The following is a 20078-nucleotide window of genomic DNA, read 5'->3' as shown; positions in this document are numbered from 1 at the left end:
TGCCCACCTTGTCGGAAACGAGCCTGTCAGGCTGCGCACGGAAATGCGGCGTAAGGGCTGGTGGCTGGAGAACAAGGGGAGAAAGTGGGACTGGGAGAGGGAGGCGTTACAGAGAAGCTGGGCAAGAAGCAAGGAGGTGCTGGGCCATGAGCTGGGCTGCCCTCGGCACCGTCACGGAAAAGGGCACGGGATGGAGCTGCCAGTGGGTATGTGGCTGCCTCTGGGGTGGTACTTGGGGACCTCATGAGATCCCAGTGCTGGGTGTTGTCTGCAAGGTCCTTCACGTGCCCAAGCCCAGATGCAGACCAGGCGGAAAATACCAGTTTCTGGTCTTTACAACTAGCAGCATTTCCACACTTTGTGAGCACAAGTGACTGGCAGGAGCCATGCTGGATGTTTTGGCCACAGCCCGTGCACATGCAGGCAGTCAATGCACGGCACTGTGATGGTCTGGCTGCTGCTGAAGACTGTGCATGGGGTAGGGAGACCCTGAGCTGCTGCAAAAAAGGTCAAGCCTCAGTCCATCCTCTGCTGCTGAGCCCCCTCTGTGGTGAGATCACGGGTGTGGGGTGACCCACAGCACATGTGTTAGCTCTGGAGGGTCCACGTGAAGCTCCTGGGTGCGTGGTGGCCTGAGAAAGGCTCTCAAGTTGAAGAGCAAACAGCCTGGCGTGGTGGCTGTGGTGGCACAGGCTGCCCCTCACCGCCGCGGCGCTGCTTGGGGGGTGATGGCAGTGGGATGGCGGTGGGAGCCAGGTCAGGCTGCCTGCGAGCGGGCTGACGCTGGCCGGGACCCCTCTGCGCAGGTTGTCCCCCAGGACCATGCTGAACGTGCTGCTGCTGTGCTGTGGGCTGCTGCAGGGGATCCAGGCCATCCTCACCGCCGACCTCGGCCACGGCCACCTGCAGAAGGCGAGCGGTGGGCTGGAGGGGGCGGACAGAGCCCGCTACTCCAGCGTGCTACGGAAAGTCAAGGAGGTGTCTGCAGAGCCAGCGGGTGAGTCCTGCTGCCCCTCACCAGCTGCTCGCTGGCATGCCTGGGCCTCCCAAAATTGCAGCGGCGTCTGGGTCAGATGCAGAGATTCCCCTTAAAGCAGCGTAGCTTCTCCTTTCGCTGTGAGAGCGGCCTCCTCCCCTCCGCCCTGGAGGCCCGTGGGGAGTGGGGAGCTTTTTTTGGGGGGACACACACGGCCATGGGGAGCAGAATCAGAGCAGACGCGCCAGCAGCCTCCTTGTCCAGCCTCTCTGTATCTCGCAGGAGCTCTCCCCAGGCTGGGGTTTGAGCCGATGGCCCTGGAGGTCCAAGAAGCTGATGGTGACCTCATGCAGAGAGGTGGCGTGCTGGAACCGCAGGTAACGCTCCCCGAGCTTTCCTACAGACACCCCAAAGAGCAGGGCGGCCTCGGGCCACGGCTGCCTCCTCCATGTCCCTGGGGCCAGGGGTGGCTTGGGACAAACGCTCAACATGGCGCTGCTTAGGAAGGGAGTATCGGCTCGTCGCCTGCTGGGGAGCAGCAGCCAGGGCTGGGACAAGCTGCCCAGAGCTGCAAGGGGCTCTCACACTCAAAGGAGGGTGGTCCAAGCCTGCACTCCTGTGTCTGGTTAATTAATGAACATGGAGTGCAACCCAGGAAGCCTCCGCAGAGCAGGAGCTCGCCACCATGTCTTGCCTGGCTCAGGCCCTGGTGTGTCCCTTCACTAAAGTTGAGGCTGTGCTTCAAAATAAATGTGGGCATAAAGGCCTTGAGACATGGTGGAAGAGGCAGTGATGCTCGCAGAGAGCCCACAGGCTCAGTGGTGATTTCCAGCCTCCATGATGGAGCTTTCCACTGCTGGCAGCGGCAGGTTTCAGCAGCTGCTCTTGGCTCTCCAACACAGTTCTTTATGGCTGGTGTGGTGGTGGTCCGCCACCAACCAACCCTTTTCCTCTTCCTCCTCTTCCTCTCTCCATCAGGCATCGTCCACAGAACTGCAAGCCGCGGGCCGAGAAGAGCGTTCCCCCCGCCGTTGCGTCCGCCTCCTGGAGTCCTGCCTCGGGCATCAGGTCCCTTGCTGTGACCCCTGCGCCACGTGCTACTGCCGCTTCTTCAACGCTTTTTGCTACTGCAGGAAAATCAGCACCAACGTCCCCTGCGGCAAGAACTAGCGTCCGTGCTCCGGAGGGTTGCTCGCTCCTTGCCCGCATCCGCCGTACTCCTCCTCCACGGCTCTAATAAACCAGTCATTAGCAAAACCCATCGCTGAGTGGGAATGGTTCCATGCGTCTGCTTGGGATTTTGGGGGAGAGGGGTAGCAGCAAGGCGATGGTACGTGCAGCCAGGTTGGTACTGTGTACACACAGCCAAGTGCACCTCCATGTAGAAAGAAAACAAGATTTTTTTTTTTTTTTTTCACCACAGCAGCTCCTGCAGGGCCCTTTCTTGCTAGATTAGCAGGAAGGATGCCCCAGGAGGTGACATTTAGGCTACACTGGGAGTTTTACTCGGGGTGTTCTACCAGTATGGCTCATGGTGTGCTTTACAACCAGGGACTGTGCGAGCTGTTAAGGTGGGGGTACTCAAGGTATGGATGAAGACAGAGCAGACCACCGCCTCTGCCGGGGACGGCGGTCTCGGGCCACGCAGGGGGAGTAGCGGCCGCGATGGCGGCCGCTACTCCCCCTGCGTGGCCCGAGACCGCCGTCCCCGGCCGCCACCAGCCGCCATCTTCCTGCCATCGCCTCCGGCGTTTTCCCGCCCACTGGGAGAAGAGGGCGGGAAGAGGCTCGCGCCGCGTCACGTGAGGGCGCGCGGGTGGTCACGTGAGGCGGCGGAGTTTCTCCCTTGTCGTCTCCGCCGGCCGCCATGTCGTCTTTCCCCGAGCTGTATTTTAACGTGGATAACGGTTACCTGGAAGGTTTAGTCCGCGGTTTTAAAGCCGGGGTGCTCCGGCAAGGTGATTACGTGAACTTGGTGCAGTGCGAGAGCCTGGAAGGTGAGTTGATCGGCGGGGTTCCTGAGGCGGGTGGGGATGTACTGAGAGGAAAGGCCTGGCCGGTGAGGTGAGGGGAAAACTCGGCTGGTGGGAGAGCGGGGGGGGGGGGTGGTGGTGGTGTCTGTGGGGAGGCGAGAGGCTGCGTTTCAGTGGGGAAAAGAGCCGGCAGCGGCGTTTTTGGATCTCTGTACCCTTTTCACCTCTTGATCCTCCTCCCCGCCACGGCTGCTCTCTCCCAGCTCAGCTGACTCGCTTTCCCGGTCAGCCCGGCCGTGTGATTGCAACAGCTGATACGGCGGTTTGAGGAGCCTTGAGCTGTCAGGGTTTTCTTGAGGTGGCTGTGTTGTCTGTCCTGCGGCTGATGGGAGCCTGGCGGGTTTGTTAGGTTTTGCTGATGCGTCTTGTTTTGTGCTTTCCCTTCCACGCAGCACAGACAACCTTTTTAAGGCTAGAAGTAAGATTATGGGGGTAATCTAACTTAATCCCTGATAACCATGATGACTTTTTGAGGAGATCAGGTTGTCTAGGAAAGTACCTACTATTGCTGAGGCGGAAAAAATCCGGTGCAGATCTTGGTAGATTCACTGGTGAGCTACTCTTTGCCTGTAATCACAGAATGGTTGGGCTGGAAGGGACCTTTCAAGGCCATCCAGTCCAACCCCCCTGCAAGGAGCAGGGACATCTCCAACCAGATCAGGTTGCTCAGAGCCTCATCCAACCTGGCCTTGAATGTTTCCAGGGATGGGGCATCTGCCACATCTCTGGGGAATCTGTGCCAGTGCTCCACCACCCTCAGTGTAATAACTTCTTCCTAATGTCCAGTCTGAATCTACTTCCCTCTATTTTGAAACCATTACTTGTCGTCCTGTCACTACAGGCCCTACTGAGGAGTTCCTCCTTGTCTGTCCTGTAGCCCCCTTGAGGTACTGAAGACCGCTATCAGGTCTCCCTGGAGCCTTCTCTTCTCCAGGCTGAACAGCCCCAACTCGCTCAGCCTGGCCTCACAGCAGAGGTGCTCCAGCCCTCTGACCATCTTTGTGGCCTCCTCTGGACTCTCTCCAATAAGTCCATGTCCTTCTTATGTTGGGGGCTCCAGAGCTGAGCATGGTATTCCAGATGGGGTCTCATGACTAATCTTGAGTTCTCTGTTGAGGCTAATTCTGACTTTCAGCCGTCATATTTTTTTCTAGATCAGTGTGTACAAACCTGAAGAGTTGTGAAGGTTTTGCTCTGTGATACTCATCGCCTGTGGCCAGCTCATCATCTTAATTAGTCAGTGCTAAACTGTTCCTCAGTATCAGTGACCTGCTTAACAGTTTTCGCTCGTTGGTGTCCGGAACCTGTATCACAGAGACTAAAACCAAGTCTCTATTGAAATAGGCTAGAAATGTGTATCCAGAGATGTCAGTTGTCTTGGTCAATGGGACTGTAATTATTGGATCATTCTTTCTTGTAAAAATACTAGTTAAGCGTCAGCTTTATCTTGGCGATCTTGGCTGAGCGATTGAAATCAACTTGGACTATTTAGAGGGATCCTTGTCCAGCTGAACTCTGGATGCAAGTTACCTGGAGCTGCTCACTCAAATGTTAAACAAAGAATGGGAACAGAGTGCTGTGATGTGCCCCAGTCTCCACCTTAAAAATACCTGGGATATTTTTACTTGGGACAGAAGCCACTTCTCAGCCAGACTTTTTTGCAGCTCTTGGCTTGCAGCAGTCTTTGTCGTTCCTGCTATGGAGCCCAGGGCCTGAAAGAAGGCAGTGGGACGTGTTCCTGCTGTCTTGTCAAAAGTCTCAGCATGCCCTGATTTATCGGCTTCCCTGCAGATAACTTCCTCTTTGGAGTCTTTCTGTACTTAGAGCTTCTCTTTTTTTTTCCTCCCTTCCTTGCCTTCTGAACCAAGTTGCGTAAACTTATCTCTCCCTTGGAGCAGTGATTTCTGCATTTGTAGTGAGTCAGTTTGAAGTTCCCTTATGTTTATCTTGGTATGGTTACTGTTCTGTCCCTGACGGCTCTCTGGTGGCAGCTGCTGCTGCTGTGCTCCTTGTCGTGCTTCATTCAGAGCCTGAAGGCTGTTCCAAGTTCACCGCAGATCTCATTCCTCCTCCACTCGGCTTTCTGTGCCCCTGTCTAGTGTACTCTTGTAGAGGGATTTTCCTTCCAAGGAGTGTTGCTCTTGGTCACTTACATGGGTCTGTGGTCGGACTATTTCTTTTGTCTATCCCTTTAGTTTTGATTTTCCCATTTCAGTACCTGTTTTCTGCATTTCACGGGCTTTTAACATGTGTTCTTTCTCTCTCAGATGCTTGTCTGCACTAAATCCAGTCGGTGGCTAGCGTATTAGCAGCCAAAATAAGTACTTGGGTGTAAAATACTCATACATTCTTCTGTAATGTTTCTGTTTTGTCTTCACTGCTGCCTCTTGCGTGCAAGTCTGGCTCTGCAGTTAGTCCCAGTCCTGGAGCCAATGATCACCACGGCCGTGGAGAAATCCTGAAGGACCAAGGCTGTTCTGGGGCTGGCCCTGGGAGTCAGATGTTTGGCTGCTCACTGGTATTGACACTGCTCGGGGGATGTTGTGCTTCCAGGTCTGAAATGCTGCTCCCTCCTCTGTGCTTGGATCGATCTGCAAGGGACTTGGACTGACAGCTCAGTGGTGCCGAAGGAGGAGATCATGCTTTTTTGCATGATCCTCTGTCATCTCTGCTTGTCTGATCACAAAGTAAGCCGATTTGAGCTCTTGCTTCTTGATGAGTCAAATAGAGAACCAAACAGGCTTTCTGTGATCAGGCAGGCTCCTGAGCTGGCTTTAAGAACAGGCAGGAAAACATGACCGGGGTTTGGGGGGGGGTGTGAGAGCTGTTTTGGCTTAAGCTTTGTCTCTAAACGCTTGGCAATATTATGTTTAATCCCTTCTTTCAGCTCCCAAAGTCCTGATGCTTTACTTGTCTCAGCCAGAGGTCCTTGTGTGCTGTACACCTGTACCGGATATCGCTTGGAACCTGCCTGGCCTTCTGTTGTAGGCAATTCCTGATTCTGACACGAGGTGTCAGTGAAGGACTTGGACCTACTTTCTTTTGCTTCAGTGGTGTGAGCGTGGATTTGTTCTCGAGTGCAGTCTGCCTTGGATAACCAAAGTTATGAGTCACACACATTTCTACTGTCAAAAGGATGGTGAGCCATCTCCAGCTCCTGAAAGCCGTGGTAGCCTGTTACAGGTCTGGTGTAATCTCTGGAGAATAAAAAGGTGTTGGTGCAGTTGAATAGCGATGCTGCTTTTAAGAAGCAGAGTTCAGTCAGGGACTGGAATGCAGCTTATCGGCAGGCTTTACTGTCGGTCTGCAGTGCTCCGTACTACAAAAAGTATATGGAGCCTGGGAAGTGCGGAAAAGCATCTTCTTTAGAAACAGGAATTTCTTTACCTTCAAGTCAGTGTTCACGAGCCACCTATTGCTAATGTTCCTCTTGCTTCCACAGCAATAGTGTAGGAAGCTGATATCTTTCTGACCTGCCAGTGTGATGAAGGTGATTGGTACGCTGAAATCCAGCAGCAGGACGTGTCACCTTCTAGCTGGATAATGAGGCTGTGAAATGGCCAGCGGAGAACTGGCAGGTAGTTAGCTCAGCCTTGGTATTGTGAGTCCGTGTTGGGAGAGGCTTTCCAGAGGCCGTGTGCTTCCACCACCTCTCTGTGGGTGCCTGTGCTTCTGTCCTTGCAGTCAACTCAGCTGGGGACTTGTGTGCCTTGTGGAAATAGTGGTGTGCACGTGGAGGGATGGGATCTGTCCTGTCTTTCACTTAAGCTGTGTGTGGAGCTAGTATCATGCCCCCGCAGGGGTCTGTCGTGTTTTATTTGTGCATCTCGGCCCTCAGTTTCAGTCTGCTGTGGACTTGTCCCGTGAACACTCCTGGGTCCTCATAACCCCAAGGTAGTGGTGTCCTGTCACATCAGCTTGGGGAAGGGCAGAGTAACCATCTGAGCCTCAAAGGTGTGTTTGGGAGGCGAAGGGTGGCTAGGGGAAGCAAATAAATATGATTTTTCTAGAAAGAAAGGATTTCCAAGGCAACGGTTCTCTCTCATGTCCTTGGTTTGGTCCACAGGCCTTCATTTCTAGGATGCGTGCAAATCAACAGGGAACTTGGAGAGCCTGAAGCAAGTAGGTCACACCTGTCCTAGACTGCCTGGCTCCAAGCCAGCTGGAGGGCACGGTGTTCTGCCTGAATGGTACCCTCATACACACGGGAGCCTTGTTTTCTGTCCATCTGTAGCGATACATAGTGAGCACCAAACTCTTGATACAGATCTGGATGGTGTGGAATAAACCAAGACTGGACGGGTTGGTTGGTTGTTTTTGAAGAGTATTTCCAGGGTTGCTCTGCGTGGGCTTTGCTGCCCAGAAGGGGAGCGCTGCTTTCTGTCAGCTCAGGAGCAGATTGCTAAAGGCTTGCTGTCCTACATGCCTCTCAGTGTAAAAACCATCCACTTCTCCCCTACTCTCTCCTCTTCCCTCTCTCCATGCAGAGGAGAGGTGATGAAATATTTTGAGGTGCACTGAGCACACGATTGAGCCGCTGTGGGCTGACATGTGTCTGTCTGCCCGTTGCCTAACTACAGGGCAGCTAGATGCACCGAAACAAAGGCCTGCCTGAGCAGATCTGTGGGCTCTTGCCTCCAACACATGGATTTTGGGAAATGCATCCTCTGTGTACCAGGCTTCCACTGAGTGCAGTGTGTGCTTTTATTTTCATAGTTCCAAGGATCATTTTTTCTCCTTCAGAGGCTGCCTTTACTCTATGGTGTTAGGTACTGAGTGCTCTCCATGTTTCCTTTTGCTGGAAGAAGAGTGGGAGAGGCTGTGCTACCCTTCTTTCTTCCATTTTATTACTGTGGTCCTGGAATTTGGGCCCGAAAGGCTGGAGCTGGGCTTCTTTTTCAGCTTAACTGTACAGCTAGTGTGTTATCTCTTGTGCAGAGAAGTTGCATTGCTGCCAGAGCTACAGACTACCTCTGACAGCGCACTTGGTCTGTGATGGAGTTCATGATGTTCTCCTGGGTGCGGGGAGAATGGGATAGATCCTTTCCTATGCAGCTCCTTTGCTGTAGATCCATCTTGAACTCTGAGAATGGTTCAGTCTGAACCCTGAACTCGGTGGGTGTAGGAGCCAAGCCATAATTTGTTAGGGACCTTTCGAAACACGGTGACTACGCTCTCTGTCTCCTGACATCGAGGAGCCCTTTGTGAAAAGCTGACCCTTGCTTGCTGGGACTGTGCAGGAGAAGCGACCCTGTCCCTAGAAGAGGCAGGGCATATGGGAATGGTGAGACCGGAGGGGGATATAGACCATTCCTATGCTGTGAATGCTGGCTGCTCGTGCAGGAGCTGTCCTGCTAATCTCAGGGCTTTGTCCTGTGTCCTCTTGTGCAACCAGCTGTCCTGTTAAAACAAGCTCAAGGAAAACATTATTTATTGGAAGAAAGATGGCACCTCTATGGCCTGCTAATCATGGTGGCAAACAAACACTGTGGTCTCTGGCTTCCTGCAGGGTTCAGCAGAGGCCTTTTGCTGTTTGTTCTGGCCTCCTTTACTGGGCAGAGACCTGCTTCATAACTTCTCCTAGCTAAACTTCAAGCAGCAGCTGAGGTCAGCTTCTCAGCACTGGTGCAGTTTCAGCCCTTGTTTGGGTCCTGCCCCTCGTTAGAAGATGATCGTGTCTGGGTTTCCTGGCAAGTATTACTGCTCAACGGCCTCTGGGTGCTTTCATCTTGTTGTTTGTCCTCTGCTGTCAGCTCCTGCAAGTGTGAGACTGCTTTCTGCCCTCTTTCTCTTAGCTTCTGGATGATTTGTTGCCTCTCCCTTAAACCGCTGCACTAGGTGCCGGGCCAATGTCCTGGACCTTTGAGATTACAGCCGTGACTTAGTCCAGTGTGCCTTTAGAAAGGAGGGGAAAAGGGTGAGTAGGGTTCAAGCTTTCTGGAATTGCAGGCAGATTAGGAGGGGCTGCATCGCCTTTTGGAAGGATCAGAAGAGGGCTACCTGGCTGAGGGGCTCTGAAGGAAACAAGACCTGGCCATGATGGGTTTGGAGCTCTGAGAGCAGTGAGTTCAACCCCAGGAAGGGCTAGAAAGACAGGCTTCTGTCTGGTGCTGAGGACATCTCAAACAGAGCTGAAGAGCTAGAGGTGAGATGCTGGTGGGGGAAAGGGCCAGAGAAGACACTTCTCTGTGTCCAACTGTGACCCAGAGGAATTTGCTGACTAACAGCAGGGGAGAGGTGGCATTTCACTGCTGGTGCTGTGCAAACACGGAAAAGGTCTTAAATTCTGTGGGGAATTAAGGGTCTCTGGGTGTTTCTCAGGTGAAGTTTCAGAGGAACAGCTTCAGGAGTGTCTGAGGTGGCTATAAACAGACCAGATAGACAGCAACAAGCCAAATGGTAAGGACTGTAGTCTTCTGGAAGGAGACATGGGCAGTGTAGCTGATCTGCTGACTGTGTAATCCCTCAGCTCCTGCCTCAGGCCCGGAAGATGGCAAATGATATTTTAATTTTTATCTGTGCAGTGATGGCTCCGGGTGCTTTGGAGTGAGATGTTGGGGTTACAGCAGATAATTGTGTGAGAACATCAGTTCAGCTTGGAAGTTGCGAAAGCTAATTCCACGCCTGTGTGTGAGAAGACATATCAGTCCTTGCCTGGAAGTGCTTGAGCCCTTAACTTCGCTCAGGGCCCTGCAATGCAGTTAAGGGAGGATGCTGAAGAAGGAGGGGGTGGAAGTATGAGCTGAGTAGGGCTTGCAGGACAGGTTTTGATGAACGACAGATGTCTGAAAGACTGAATAATGGCTTCATTCCTTGTTATGACAAAGCAAACTTGCAGGGGAGGATAGTAGTATTACTGTGGATCTGAAGCCTCTCAAGAAAATGTCACCTGAAGTGTTGATGTGTGGTGTTGGCACAGTGGTGTGTTGAATGAACCTTCAGTCGTGTTTATGCCTGATGTACAGCCAGCTGCATCGAAATCAGAGGGCCTGACTGAGGGCTGAAAGGAGGTGGCTGTAAGTACATGTCCTGGTAATCTCGAGCACTACTCTACTTGAGTACTCATCTAAAAAAGGCTGTTGTTCTGACAGGCTGTTGCGCTCTTGCACGAGACAGCTTTCTGGGAACTGTGACTGCGCCATAATTTACCAGCTTTTGCGGGGGAGGATAGAGGGCAGAAGTGCTGTGGTAGTTCAAGCGCTCCCTTGCCAAATCCTTGCTCAGTCTGTTTCTTAAAGTGCATGAACTGCTTGGGGAAAAGGCCGAAACAGGCAAACATACCTCTCAAAAGCAACTGCTGGGTGGAAGCTGTGTGCGCTGTTAGTCAGCATCTGGAGGAGCTCACCGGGAGCGGCTGGGCTCTAGGTGCAGGTCTCTCTCCCTTTCGGCAGGCAGCTGGGGAGGAGGCACGGCAGAAGGCTCGCAGCCAGCATCTTGTTGACATGCAGTGTGTGGGATCTCTGGCAGCTGCCCCTGCCGAGGTGCTGCTGTTGCTGCCAGAGGCAGACTCCAGCTCGGTCTGAACTTGTGTTAGGAAATAGGAACTTGAGCTTTTGGAGAGCTCGAGGCTTGCTCAGCAGTGGGTCCACTTACTAGTCACCATGCTACTGGGACAGCTCTTCTGGCAGGGGATTTGTAAAACCACGGGATTAGTCTACTCTTAACTGAGAAGCCTGACATGTGAATAGTCCTTCTAAAAACTCCCAGCCTCCCTGGTTGAGGCTCGGTGACTGGCCCAGTGGCTGGAGGAAGACAGGGTCGTGTGAGGCACTGGTATGCCGTGGGATGCGTTGAGTCAGGGTTTATAAATCCAGTCCAGTTTTTGGAAAATATGTTCTGTCTGCTTGGATGCTGGGAGATTGAGAAGAGTTTAGTTCCTGCAGTTTGTGGCTGGCCTTCCGTGTAAAAAGTAATTCCAAGTGTTATATAAACATGGCCCATATTCCAGTTGCAACATAGTGTTATGCTGGCTCTTGTGCTGTGGAGCTGGGGGGGCAATCCCCTCATCGAGCAGGACAAAACGCTCTGGCCAAGCAGCTCATGGGAGCTTGCTCAGAGCTGTTGAGAGAGAGTCTGCAAGGCACAATGCGCAGCTTGTGTGGCTCTGATCTAAATGTGATGCAGCTCTGACCTGGAAGTGGACGATACAGCAAACTCTGCTTCTTGTGTCACTGGTCTCTAGCATCAAGTGACCAGAGAGCAAGGCAACTTCTTGCAGGCTCAGAAATAAGAGTGGTGACACCAAAGGGAACTGATGATTTTGCTGTAGCGGAGTTGGAGTTGAGGAAACAAGCTGAAAGCTTGGGAAGTTTCCCTATGGAAGTAAGACATGGTAGGATATGCAATAGCTGCTTCCTCTCCAAGGTCCTGTATAGCTGCAAAACAACATCACATGCCTTTTTGGGCAGGCTTGGTTTTCATTAGAGCTCTGCACAGTTATAGAGAACTGAAAGTAGGAGGTATGTGAATGTAGCTACTGCAGTCCTTTGTGCCTTCCTTTGCAGCTTGATTTTATGGGTGCAGTGCTCTAACCAGGACCCTTTCTCTCAAATTCATTGAGCAACTGCTGAATTTTGCTCCATACTTTCTCTGGCCTCTACTAAAACCAAACTAGTAAAGCCTTGATCTGACAGAGGAACTGAATTCCACTTGGACTCCAAAGCTCATAATCCAAGAGCTTTCAAAAGAGGGACTGAAACTATTAAGACACAATTCTGGTAGATTTCCCCTCTGTAACTGTATCTTAGCTTTCACAAATCAAGCAATTCTGAAACAAATGGGTGAGAACTCTTTGCATGTAGGGTGCTGCCTGTGAGCTGGGCTTTTTGCAGGGTTTACGAAGTGATTATCGTCAATAACAATCCTATGCAGACTGCATGGAGGTGAGGGACATTCTGAGTTTTGGCATGATCCGCTCTTTGACTTTGACAAGGGTCATGTTGAAAACTCCACTGTCTTGAGTTATCTGGGCCATGTTTTCCCACCTTGAAAGTGTGAGCATAAGTTGATAATGTTCTCGTGGAATAAACCACAGCTGTTTAGCTGCACCATAGTCTGGGGAGCAAAGATCTAGGTTAAGTTTCTGCTTTGCTTCAGCCATTATGTGTCTTGTTGGCCAAATAGGGCTCTTTCCTGCATCCAGAATTCCTTCCTGAGAGTAAGAATATCACCAAACTCTCCTGTAAGCTGCTGAGAAACATGACAGCAACTGAGTGCTATTTAAGTGTCTGGCCTTTTTTTTTTTTTTTTTTTTTTTTTTTTTTTTTTTTCCCCTCCATCTGTAACCAACATCTCTTTCATTTGAGACTTAGCAGTGGTAATGTCTTTGTAACTAAAAAGTGCTGGATCACAAACATCTTTACTAGACCCCCTTGGAAATACCCGGAAGAGTTAAAGTCAACTTGAAAGCCCTTTGACCCTTCCACCCCTGGGCTGAGGACAGTGTCACACTCTGTAGTACAAGCTCAAGTTTGGAGCCCGTTGCAAGGATGCTCTCCAGCTCGTGCCTGTAGCTGGGTGTAATGCTGAAAGATCAAACTTCTCAAGCTAGGCTGAGTCCTGGCTCTGACCTCAGTGCCGTGGATACTTGTGCCATAATGCTGAGGACTCGTATAGTTCAGTGGAAGGAAAAGGCAATATCAGTCCTCCTGCTTCAGAGAAAGCAGAGAGAAATGTCGGGGTTTTTTTTGTGTTTGTTTTCTCTGGATGGTGTGTTCACATCTGGTTTGATTAAACTCTTCCAACTACTCTCCTTTCCCCATAAAGGTCTTGAATCCCTGGAAGGGTGCTTGCCTAACCGGCTCTCTAAGGTGAAGCTGAAGGGAGATGAACATTATGTACCAAGTGTAACTAGCAGAGCTTTGAGGAGTAGGATTATATGACGTTCCTCAGTTCTGGATTCAGTTTTTCCATAGAGACACTTAAATGTTTTTGGCTTAAATAGGGCTTTTATCTTGACAGAGCTCAGCATGTTGTGGTTGCTTGTTGGCCAGGACTGCAGCTTGGTTGGGCACCTGACCTGCAGCAGGGGTTACAGAGGAAACAAAGGTTTCCTCTGCTTGAAACTGGAGGAGAGGAAGGCTTCTGAGCATGTTCCTCCATCCTGGGCAGGGGTTGCCTACCATATGAGACAGATTTAAATGGCCTTTCTCTTCACTGGCCCCTCTCTACCTCTTAATGCCTGACTTCGCTTTACCAGTGCAATTAACTGGACTGACTTGATAATGTAATACCTAGCCACTTTATAATTTCAAGGTTGCTGTTTGTGTCTTTATGGCTTTGAAACCTTTTCAGATGCTTCCACATCACTAGTATCTGAGGAAACCTGCTTATGGGTGCAGGTAGGTTCTTGGTCATGGTTGCTTCAGAGAAGCCTGCAACCAGAGCCTTTTTGGCTAGAGAGGGTGCTTAAGTTGGTTGGGTTTTTTCCCTAGGTAAATACTTCCTAGAAAATCAGGAACCTTCCACCTTGATCAAGTACAGTGGACAGCTGGCACAGGTCTGTGCTCACTTACACAGACAGTGTCACAATTTTGTCTTTAAAATGAGGCGAGACTGGTATGGTGAAACACCAATCTCTTCCTCCATTTGGATTGTCCATGATAAAAGTGAGCACAAATACAGGTGTGTGACTTAACACATGGGTTTTGTCTGGGTGATCTTTCAGAGAAGAGAATGCCCAGAGAAGTGCTGAGCAACAGCTTTCTTGACCCACTCAAACTCAACACAAACTCTGTAGAGTGGATTTATTCTTTCTTTTTCAGACTTGAAACTGCACCTCCAGAGCACAGACTATGGGAACTTCCTGGCCAATGAAGCTTCCCCGCTCACCGTCTCCGTCATAGACGACAAGCTGAAGGAGAAGATGGTGGCAGAGTTCCGTCACATGAGGAACCACGCATATGAGCCCTTAGCAAGTTTTCTGGACTTCATTACGTGAGTACCAGCTGTTTGTGAACAGCATTTAAAATGCTGGTGTTCTTCCACACTTTGGGGCTCTTGGACCAGCTTTCCACATTCAGCCCTGTAGCTGTTTTCTGCAGCTTTTTGAATGGAACTGTTTTGGTTGTATCTGGAGGTCTCAAACCAGCAGCACAGTATCCCTATGTTGTTAAAAGCTTCTGCTCACAGGATGTGCGTGCTTCATTGGCATTCCGTTGGTTCAGTCTCTGCTAGAGCAGTCGTTTACCTTTGTCCCTTGTGTTAAATGTTCCTGGGATTTTTAAAATCTGATCCTGCTGCAAAACATGTGCATGCCATGCATGTGCATGACAGCAGTTGCCTCCTAGTTGTGACCTACCAAGGTCAATCAGCCTTCATCAGGGCTACTGGGATCCTGTCATCCCACCCCAGGGGCTGTAGGCCTTCCTCTGACTCTGCCACAAACTGATTCAGGGAGTTGAATTGGCTAAAAATTGAACAACTTTTTTCCCTTTTGGGGTTAATCTTGACTGATTTGTTTTTCTCAGCTAGCTCAATGGGATCTGACAAACGCCAGCACTAGGGGAAGGGAGGGTCTAGCATATGCAGCAGGGAAAGACGGGGCTGCAGCAGCCTGAGCATGTTTCTGTCAGCACGTGAAAAGACGTGAGGCGTGTGCAGTGCCCTAGCAGGTTCAGCTGATGTGAAAAGCTTGAAATAGCATAGTGTTTTCAGAAGTATCTTTTCCTAGTGCTTTTGCACAACCCTTTGCTTCCCTGTGTGCTGCTCTTATTTTAGCGGGTAATAAAATGAAATTGCTGGGCTCGGTGAGATACCAGTTGTGCTAGTTTGCATCTGAAACATGGAAGTGAAATTGCCTTTTTTACTTTCCTCAGTCTACGTTCCTGTAAGCTCTAGTTTAGCTTGCAAACTGCATGGCCAGTGGCCTTCTCTAACCAGTAAGGAGATACCTCATGGACAAAAGTGAATTTCTCATTCAGTAGAACATGACTTTAACTTGCATCTCTGAGAAGGAGATTGTACTCTGTTCTTGAGCAGGATAGTTAATACGTTAGCATTAATTTATTTGATACAGTGAGCTTGGACACATTGCAGGTACTCTAGCTAGTGATGTTTAATCTTGCATTTTTGGCAGTGGCGGGGGGTGTGTGCGCTATCTTGCTTACTACCTAGAGATTTTTGAATGGTGCAGGCTTATGTAGAAAGGCCTCTGTGGTCGATTCAAAAGATTTTGAATTTTGGTTTCTCTCTGGCATCTCCTGCATGTGCAAATATTGATTAAAGATCTGTCTCTCTGCCACATATCTTCCTGTTCTGTCCTTTCTGTGTCTGAACGGTACCACTATTTAATTTTTCTAACCCCATGGCTTGTATCTCTTATTTTCTGGGTCACTGTGCTAAAGCTACTTGTCTTCTAAGCCTTTCCTATTTTCTAAGTAGTAGTATTTTTATATGCCTGTCTCTAACACTCGTGGAGTTTTCGCATTTGGCTCCAAATACAGAGCAGGACGTGGCAAGTCAGCAGCAAGACATTACGAAGCTCCTATTTTGCGGCAGTGTTTGCAATGGGTGAAGCAGTTCCTAGCTCCTCATCTTAGTTTTATGGAGCAATCTCTTCTATTCTCTCAAACTTAAGTTAACTTTTGAAACATCTCCTTGCCTGTCTTGAATTTGCTGTGAAGACACCAATACTGTTTGAGCCTGGCAATATTAGGTGGTTTGTCCTCCACTGATGCTTTTCCTTAGCTGCCCTACAGGTTTATGGAAATGTCTAGTCTGTGTGGAGGTATCATAGTAATCACTAACAGTCTCTTCTTTTAGCTTCTGTCGTGTCTGTTTAAAGGCAATAGTTTGGGCAAGACACATAAGTATCTTGCAGACTTTAAAACTTTGCTATTCCCTAACAGTCTCACTCTGAAAATTGGTGTGTGAAAAACATGAACTGAAAGGTCTCAGACCATGCTTGCCCTCATTGAGCACCGCATGACTTGGTAGGAAGACTGCGAATGACTGTGGAAATCCAGTTTCCTTTTACACCAGTCCTGTTGACCTTTATCCAGCACCTACATCCAGCTCAAGTTGTGCAGATGACCTTAAACATCTCGTGTAATCTGATAGGCTGGTTCTTGACAGAATGGAATGACTTAATTTTAAAACTGGTGTTTTTCCCTCAACTTGATTTGCTTTGATCTTGTTCTACTTCTGTCTTTCTGATTTTGATGAGTTCTCTATAGCAAAACACAATTTCGTGCAGATTCCTTTATCTCTTGCCCTCTATGTAATCTCTTCTTGAATATATTGGTCCCATTCAGCACAGGGTGTTTCTTCTTTGAGTCGTCTTCACTCTCATCTCTTGTTTTCCTTTTTACCCACAAGGTTTGTTTTAATGCCACTGTCTGCAGTGCTGCCTTGAGGAAGGCAGAAGATGAAGCAGGAGAAAAGCTGATTTCCTACATGAAGCGTTTGTACTCTCTTGAGTGCCCTTTTGTGCATGGAGTCCAAGTGTTCAGTTCTGTTGTGGTGTGGTTCTGCTGCACCCCTGATGGAGGAGTCTCCTCTGGGTCTGTTCATCACACCAATGGAGTAGTGATGAAATAGAGAAGGTGTTACCAGCTTCAGCTGGCCCAAGGTGGGAGTCGCTATCAGCATATTAGAAGCTCTAATAACGTCTGATGACACCACAGACAAGTTAAAACAGAAGAATGAGGACAGTGAAATACAAAGAGTTTGGAGAGGCCCAGTGGGTCTTCATATGTTCTGTTGATAATCCTAATGTTTTTAGTGACTGGGCTAGTAGAAAAGAGGGCAGACTAGATGTGACTTCTTGGGCTGCCTTTCAGACTGTGTTTTGTTCCCTGAAACTGTCCCGTGGGTTGTAGTAGCTCTTGGTTTGGGCCAGCGGGCAGAAATTTCAGAGATTCTGTCTGCTGATGGTGTGAAGCTTCCCATACACGTCCCAAATAGTTGGAATGGAGAACGGCTCTGTTCGGAGGCTGGCAGTGCCAGCTGGCTACTTGTGCCAGTAGCCTTCGTTTACGCCAGGCTTGTACGCAGGCAGCATCATAGAAATGTTCGGCCAAAGGATGGGCCAGTGCTGGGCATGTGCCTGTGTACACAGAGGTACTGTCTCAGTCTGCCAACCAGGGTGACACTAGGACAAGCCTGTGCCACTTGATCTTCCACTCTGGCTAGACACGCAGGTAGGTGTAATGAGGTGATTTTTCTTTGCCTTTTGAACACGACTATTTCCCACTCCTTTGTTTTAGGATGGTTAATGAAACTTGAGCAGGAAATGGTAAAGACCGTTGCTGGTAGACAGCTCAGGGCAAGCGAGGCACCAGCTGGTCAGAAGAAGAAATTGTACGCAGCTGAATGTGTCTGTGTGCTAAAAATGTACAGGCTGAATTGAAATAGAAAATGGTAGAAAGATGTGGAAAGTTTGAGCAGGGCTGGCTTCTGTAGGAGGAAATTCACTGGGACTCTTGAGAGAGAGGCATTGGGTTGTAAACTGAGATTTATTTTATTTTTATTTTTTTTTTTTAAATCAAGTGGGATTGTAGGAGGTGTGTCTGGCTTAAAATGGAAGGAAATGTTTTGTAGCATGTCCAGTTCAGCTCTGAAACTCGCTGCTGCTGGATGCCTTTGTGTGTACTTACATTTTTGGCCTTCTTAGAAACACTGGATAACCTCGCACAAGATGGGCCCGTTGAGGCCTGTTAAACGCTTGGGTACCATCTCGCTGAGAGTGGCCAGGGTGTAGACGGCTGGTGCCAGGAGGTGGATCAAGCATTTGAAAAACAGTCAGGCTTTCTCCTTCATGAATGTCCTGCTGGAGCTCTGGGGTGGTTTTGAGTTGATCAACAGGTCACTGTCTTTGGAGGGTGCTCAGATTTTGACCCAGGGCACATTACTGAGAGGATCTGGGGAACTGTCTGATCTTAGGAGCGATTGTCGTCCTTGTCCCCTCCGATTGCTCCAGAGCCAGCCTGCCAAAAGCAGTGCCGCTCATCCCCGCATGGGATTATGCTGTGTCATTTCTCTTGCCTCTTCTAAGCTGCCTATGAACTAGGTGAGGACACGGGAAGGAGGAGCAGCAACGGGGAGGGCGTGGGAGCACGAAGGATGTGTGTTCCTGCTGTGCTCTTCTTGTCCAGCCCCAGGGAGGTGAGGCAGCGGTGCCTGTGACTTGCCGGAAGGTGGCACTCCAGCCCCACGGCTGCCTGTCCCCAGGTGCACACCGGGCCGTAGGTAAGGATGGTCACCTATGCAGGTGGGCAGGAGTTAACTTGTCACCTGAGCTTAGGGGAAAGGACAGTGTTTAAAGGCACACAAACAAAACTGACCCAAGAATGCAGCAAGGCAGCAACCCCAAAGCAAGGTCTTCATTCCCTAAGTCACTTGCTGACACTGTTTTTTATCCTGTTGTGCTTCTCTCCTGGCACCATGCTGACTCTTTCCTGGCTTCAGTCCTCTCCAGGAACTCTTCTGTGGCAAGTGTTGCACTGTTAGTACCAAAATATTGAGGAAGTTGGCTGATCTCCCTTTTGTTTTTTTTTCAAGTGGTGGCTGTAGCTGCATGTAGTGGCAAGGAAAAGCTTAACTTACTGAGCCTGCCATGATCTCTATAAAACACCTGCTAGCTCTGCGTTTTGCTAGGCAACTCCTTGCTAGAAGACTGCTGGTGCTTCCCTCTGTCTTTCAGCTGACCATCTTGGGTTCTGACTGATAGGCACAAGTTGGCTGTTAACATCTCTGCTCCAACACAAACAATTGACTGTTTGGCTGAGGGAATGCAGCGGCGTTCTGTAGGGCAGCGACAAACAGGTATTAAGTGTACTTGAAACAGCAAAACCCACTTCCTGAATTCAACAAGCACATATTGACTTGTGGGATGGAAGTGGGTTTTAGGTTCTTCTCAGTGATGTGCTGCCCTGCCTTTCTGTAAAGGCTTTGTTCTTTGTGTTAGCCTGACACAGCGCCACGTTCCATCTTTACTTCCTTCCAGTGTTCCTGTATACGGTTTAAATGGAATTCATGGTGTTGCTCCTGACTCTAGCCTGCTGTAGCCTGATTGGGTTGTCAGCTTTAGTATTTTTCCAGGAGGGTTGGCAGGGGGAAGGGTTTTGGGTTGGTGGGGTTTTTTGCACAGTCTCTTCCCTGCTCTGGAAAGTCTAGTTTCACAGCAGCCTGATATGCAGGGCTCTGGCAGCTGTTGGGCTCCTTTAAGCCCTTGCAGCGAGCTGATGGGCAGAGAAGGGTTCGATCCTGTGCTCAGGTGGGGGAGCTGATGGTGACTGTGCGGAAACTGAGTCTGCTGTAGGAGTGAGGTCTGCGAGGGAGCTGAGTCCAAACATGTTTTTCAAATGTGTAGTCAAGCCCGTTGTCAGAAGACAGACTAGGTCGTCTTTTGTCTTTACCTTACCCGTCTGCTGGGGCTGGGAACCGGATTCTTTGTTGCCCTGAGGATGCAGCTAGGAACTTGGCTTTTGGTATGTTTTTGTGGTCACAAGATGTGGTTTTGATGAGGTTGCATGTACCTTTTCCCCTCGCGCATGCCTTTTCTTAGCTGACACTTCCCTCTATTACCTTCTCCCTGACCCAGTCCTGCTCTGCCTCTCCCCTGTGCTGGGTAGATCTAGTTTCTACTGCACAACTTGGAGTTCAAACTTAATCTTGCAGCAGTGGTTTTTCTGGAGCCAAGTTATTTCAATTGCTACTTGAGCTGAAGAGCAATAATCCTCTTCTCTGGAGTAGGAAGTTCCCTGACTTTATTCTAAATATACTGGAGTGTGCATCCTGGAATAACTGCAGAGGTTACAGAATAGGACTACGTCCTTTTGAAGTCCTTTCTTGCAGAAGAAGATACTCCAAATGCTGTACGTTACAGACGTAACGTTTATTTAGGCAAATGCAACAATCTGAAGGGTATTTCCTAATGCTGCTGTGGTTAAAACTGCGCTATACTATTTTCAATTAGTTGTTGACTCCTTGGTGGCAGTGGGATAGAGAAACAAAAATTACTGTAGTGGCTGGGGATCCTGCAATAAAAGCTTTATGAGCCTTTTCTGGCAGAGACAGTTTTGGCAGAGAAGCACAGGTTTCTGACAAACAGCTTCCCTGTTTGCAGG

The 20078-nt window shown here is 49.7% G+C and overlaps 2 protein-coding genes across 2 annotated transcripts in view; both read left to right on the top strand.

Moving 5' to 3' along the window:
• The first annotated feature begins 822 nt into the window (after nucleotides 1–822).
• Nucleotides 823–2146, top strand: AGRP (agouti related neuropeptide). Its single transcript, XM_086758258.1, has 3 exons — nucleotides 823–997; nucleotides 1259–1353; nucleotides 1955–2146. The coding sequence occupies exons 1-3, from the start codon at nucleotides 823–825 to the stop codon at nucleotides 2144–2146; spliced, it is 462 nt and encodes a 153-aa protein (XP_086614384.1).
• A 668-nt stretch (nucleotides 2147–2814) lies between these two features.
• Nucleotides 2815–20078, top strand: part of ATP6V0D1 (ATPase H+ transporting V0 subunit d1) — a 35848-nt gene continuing 18584 nt past the window's right edge. Inside the window, exons 1-2 of the mRNA XM_086757935.1 lie at nucleotides 2815–2973; nucleotides 13773–13944. Coding sequence (XP_086614061.1) covers nucleotides 2844–2973; nucleotides 13773–13944 — 302 coding nt within the window. The 5' untranslated portion in view covers nucleotides 2815–2843. The remainder of the gene's footprint in view (nucleotides 2974–13772; nucleotides 13945–20078) is intronic.

Source organism: Chlamydotis macqueenii, chromosome 13, assembly GCF_036417535.1.
Source record: "Chlamydotis macqueenii isolate bChlMac1 chromosome 13, bChlMac1.mat, whole genome shotgun sequence".
NCBI classification, from domain to species: domain Eukaryota; kingdom Metazoa; phylum Chordata; class Aves; order Otidiformes; family Otididae; genus Chlamydotis; species Chlamydotis macqueenii.
Note: the sequence above shows the minus strand (reverse complement) of the source record. Positions and strands in the feature narration are given on the sequence as shown.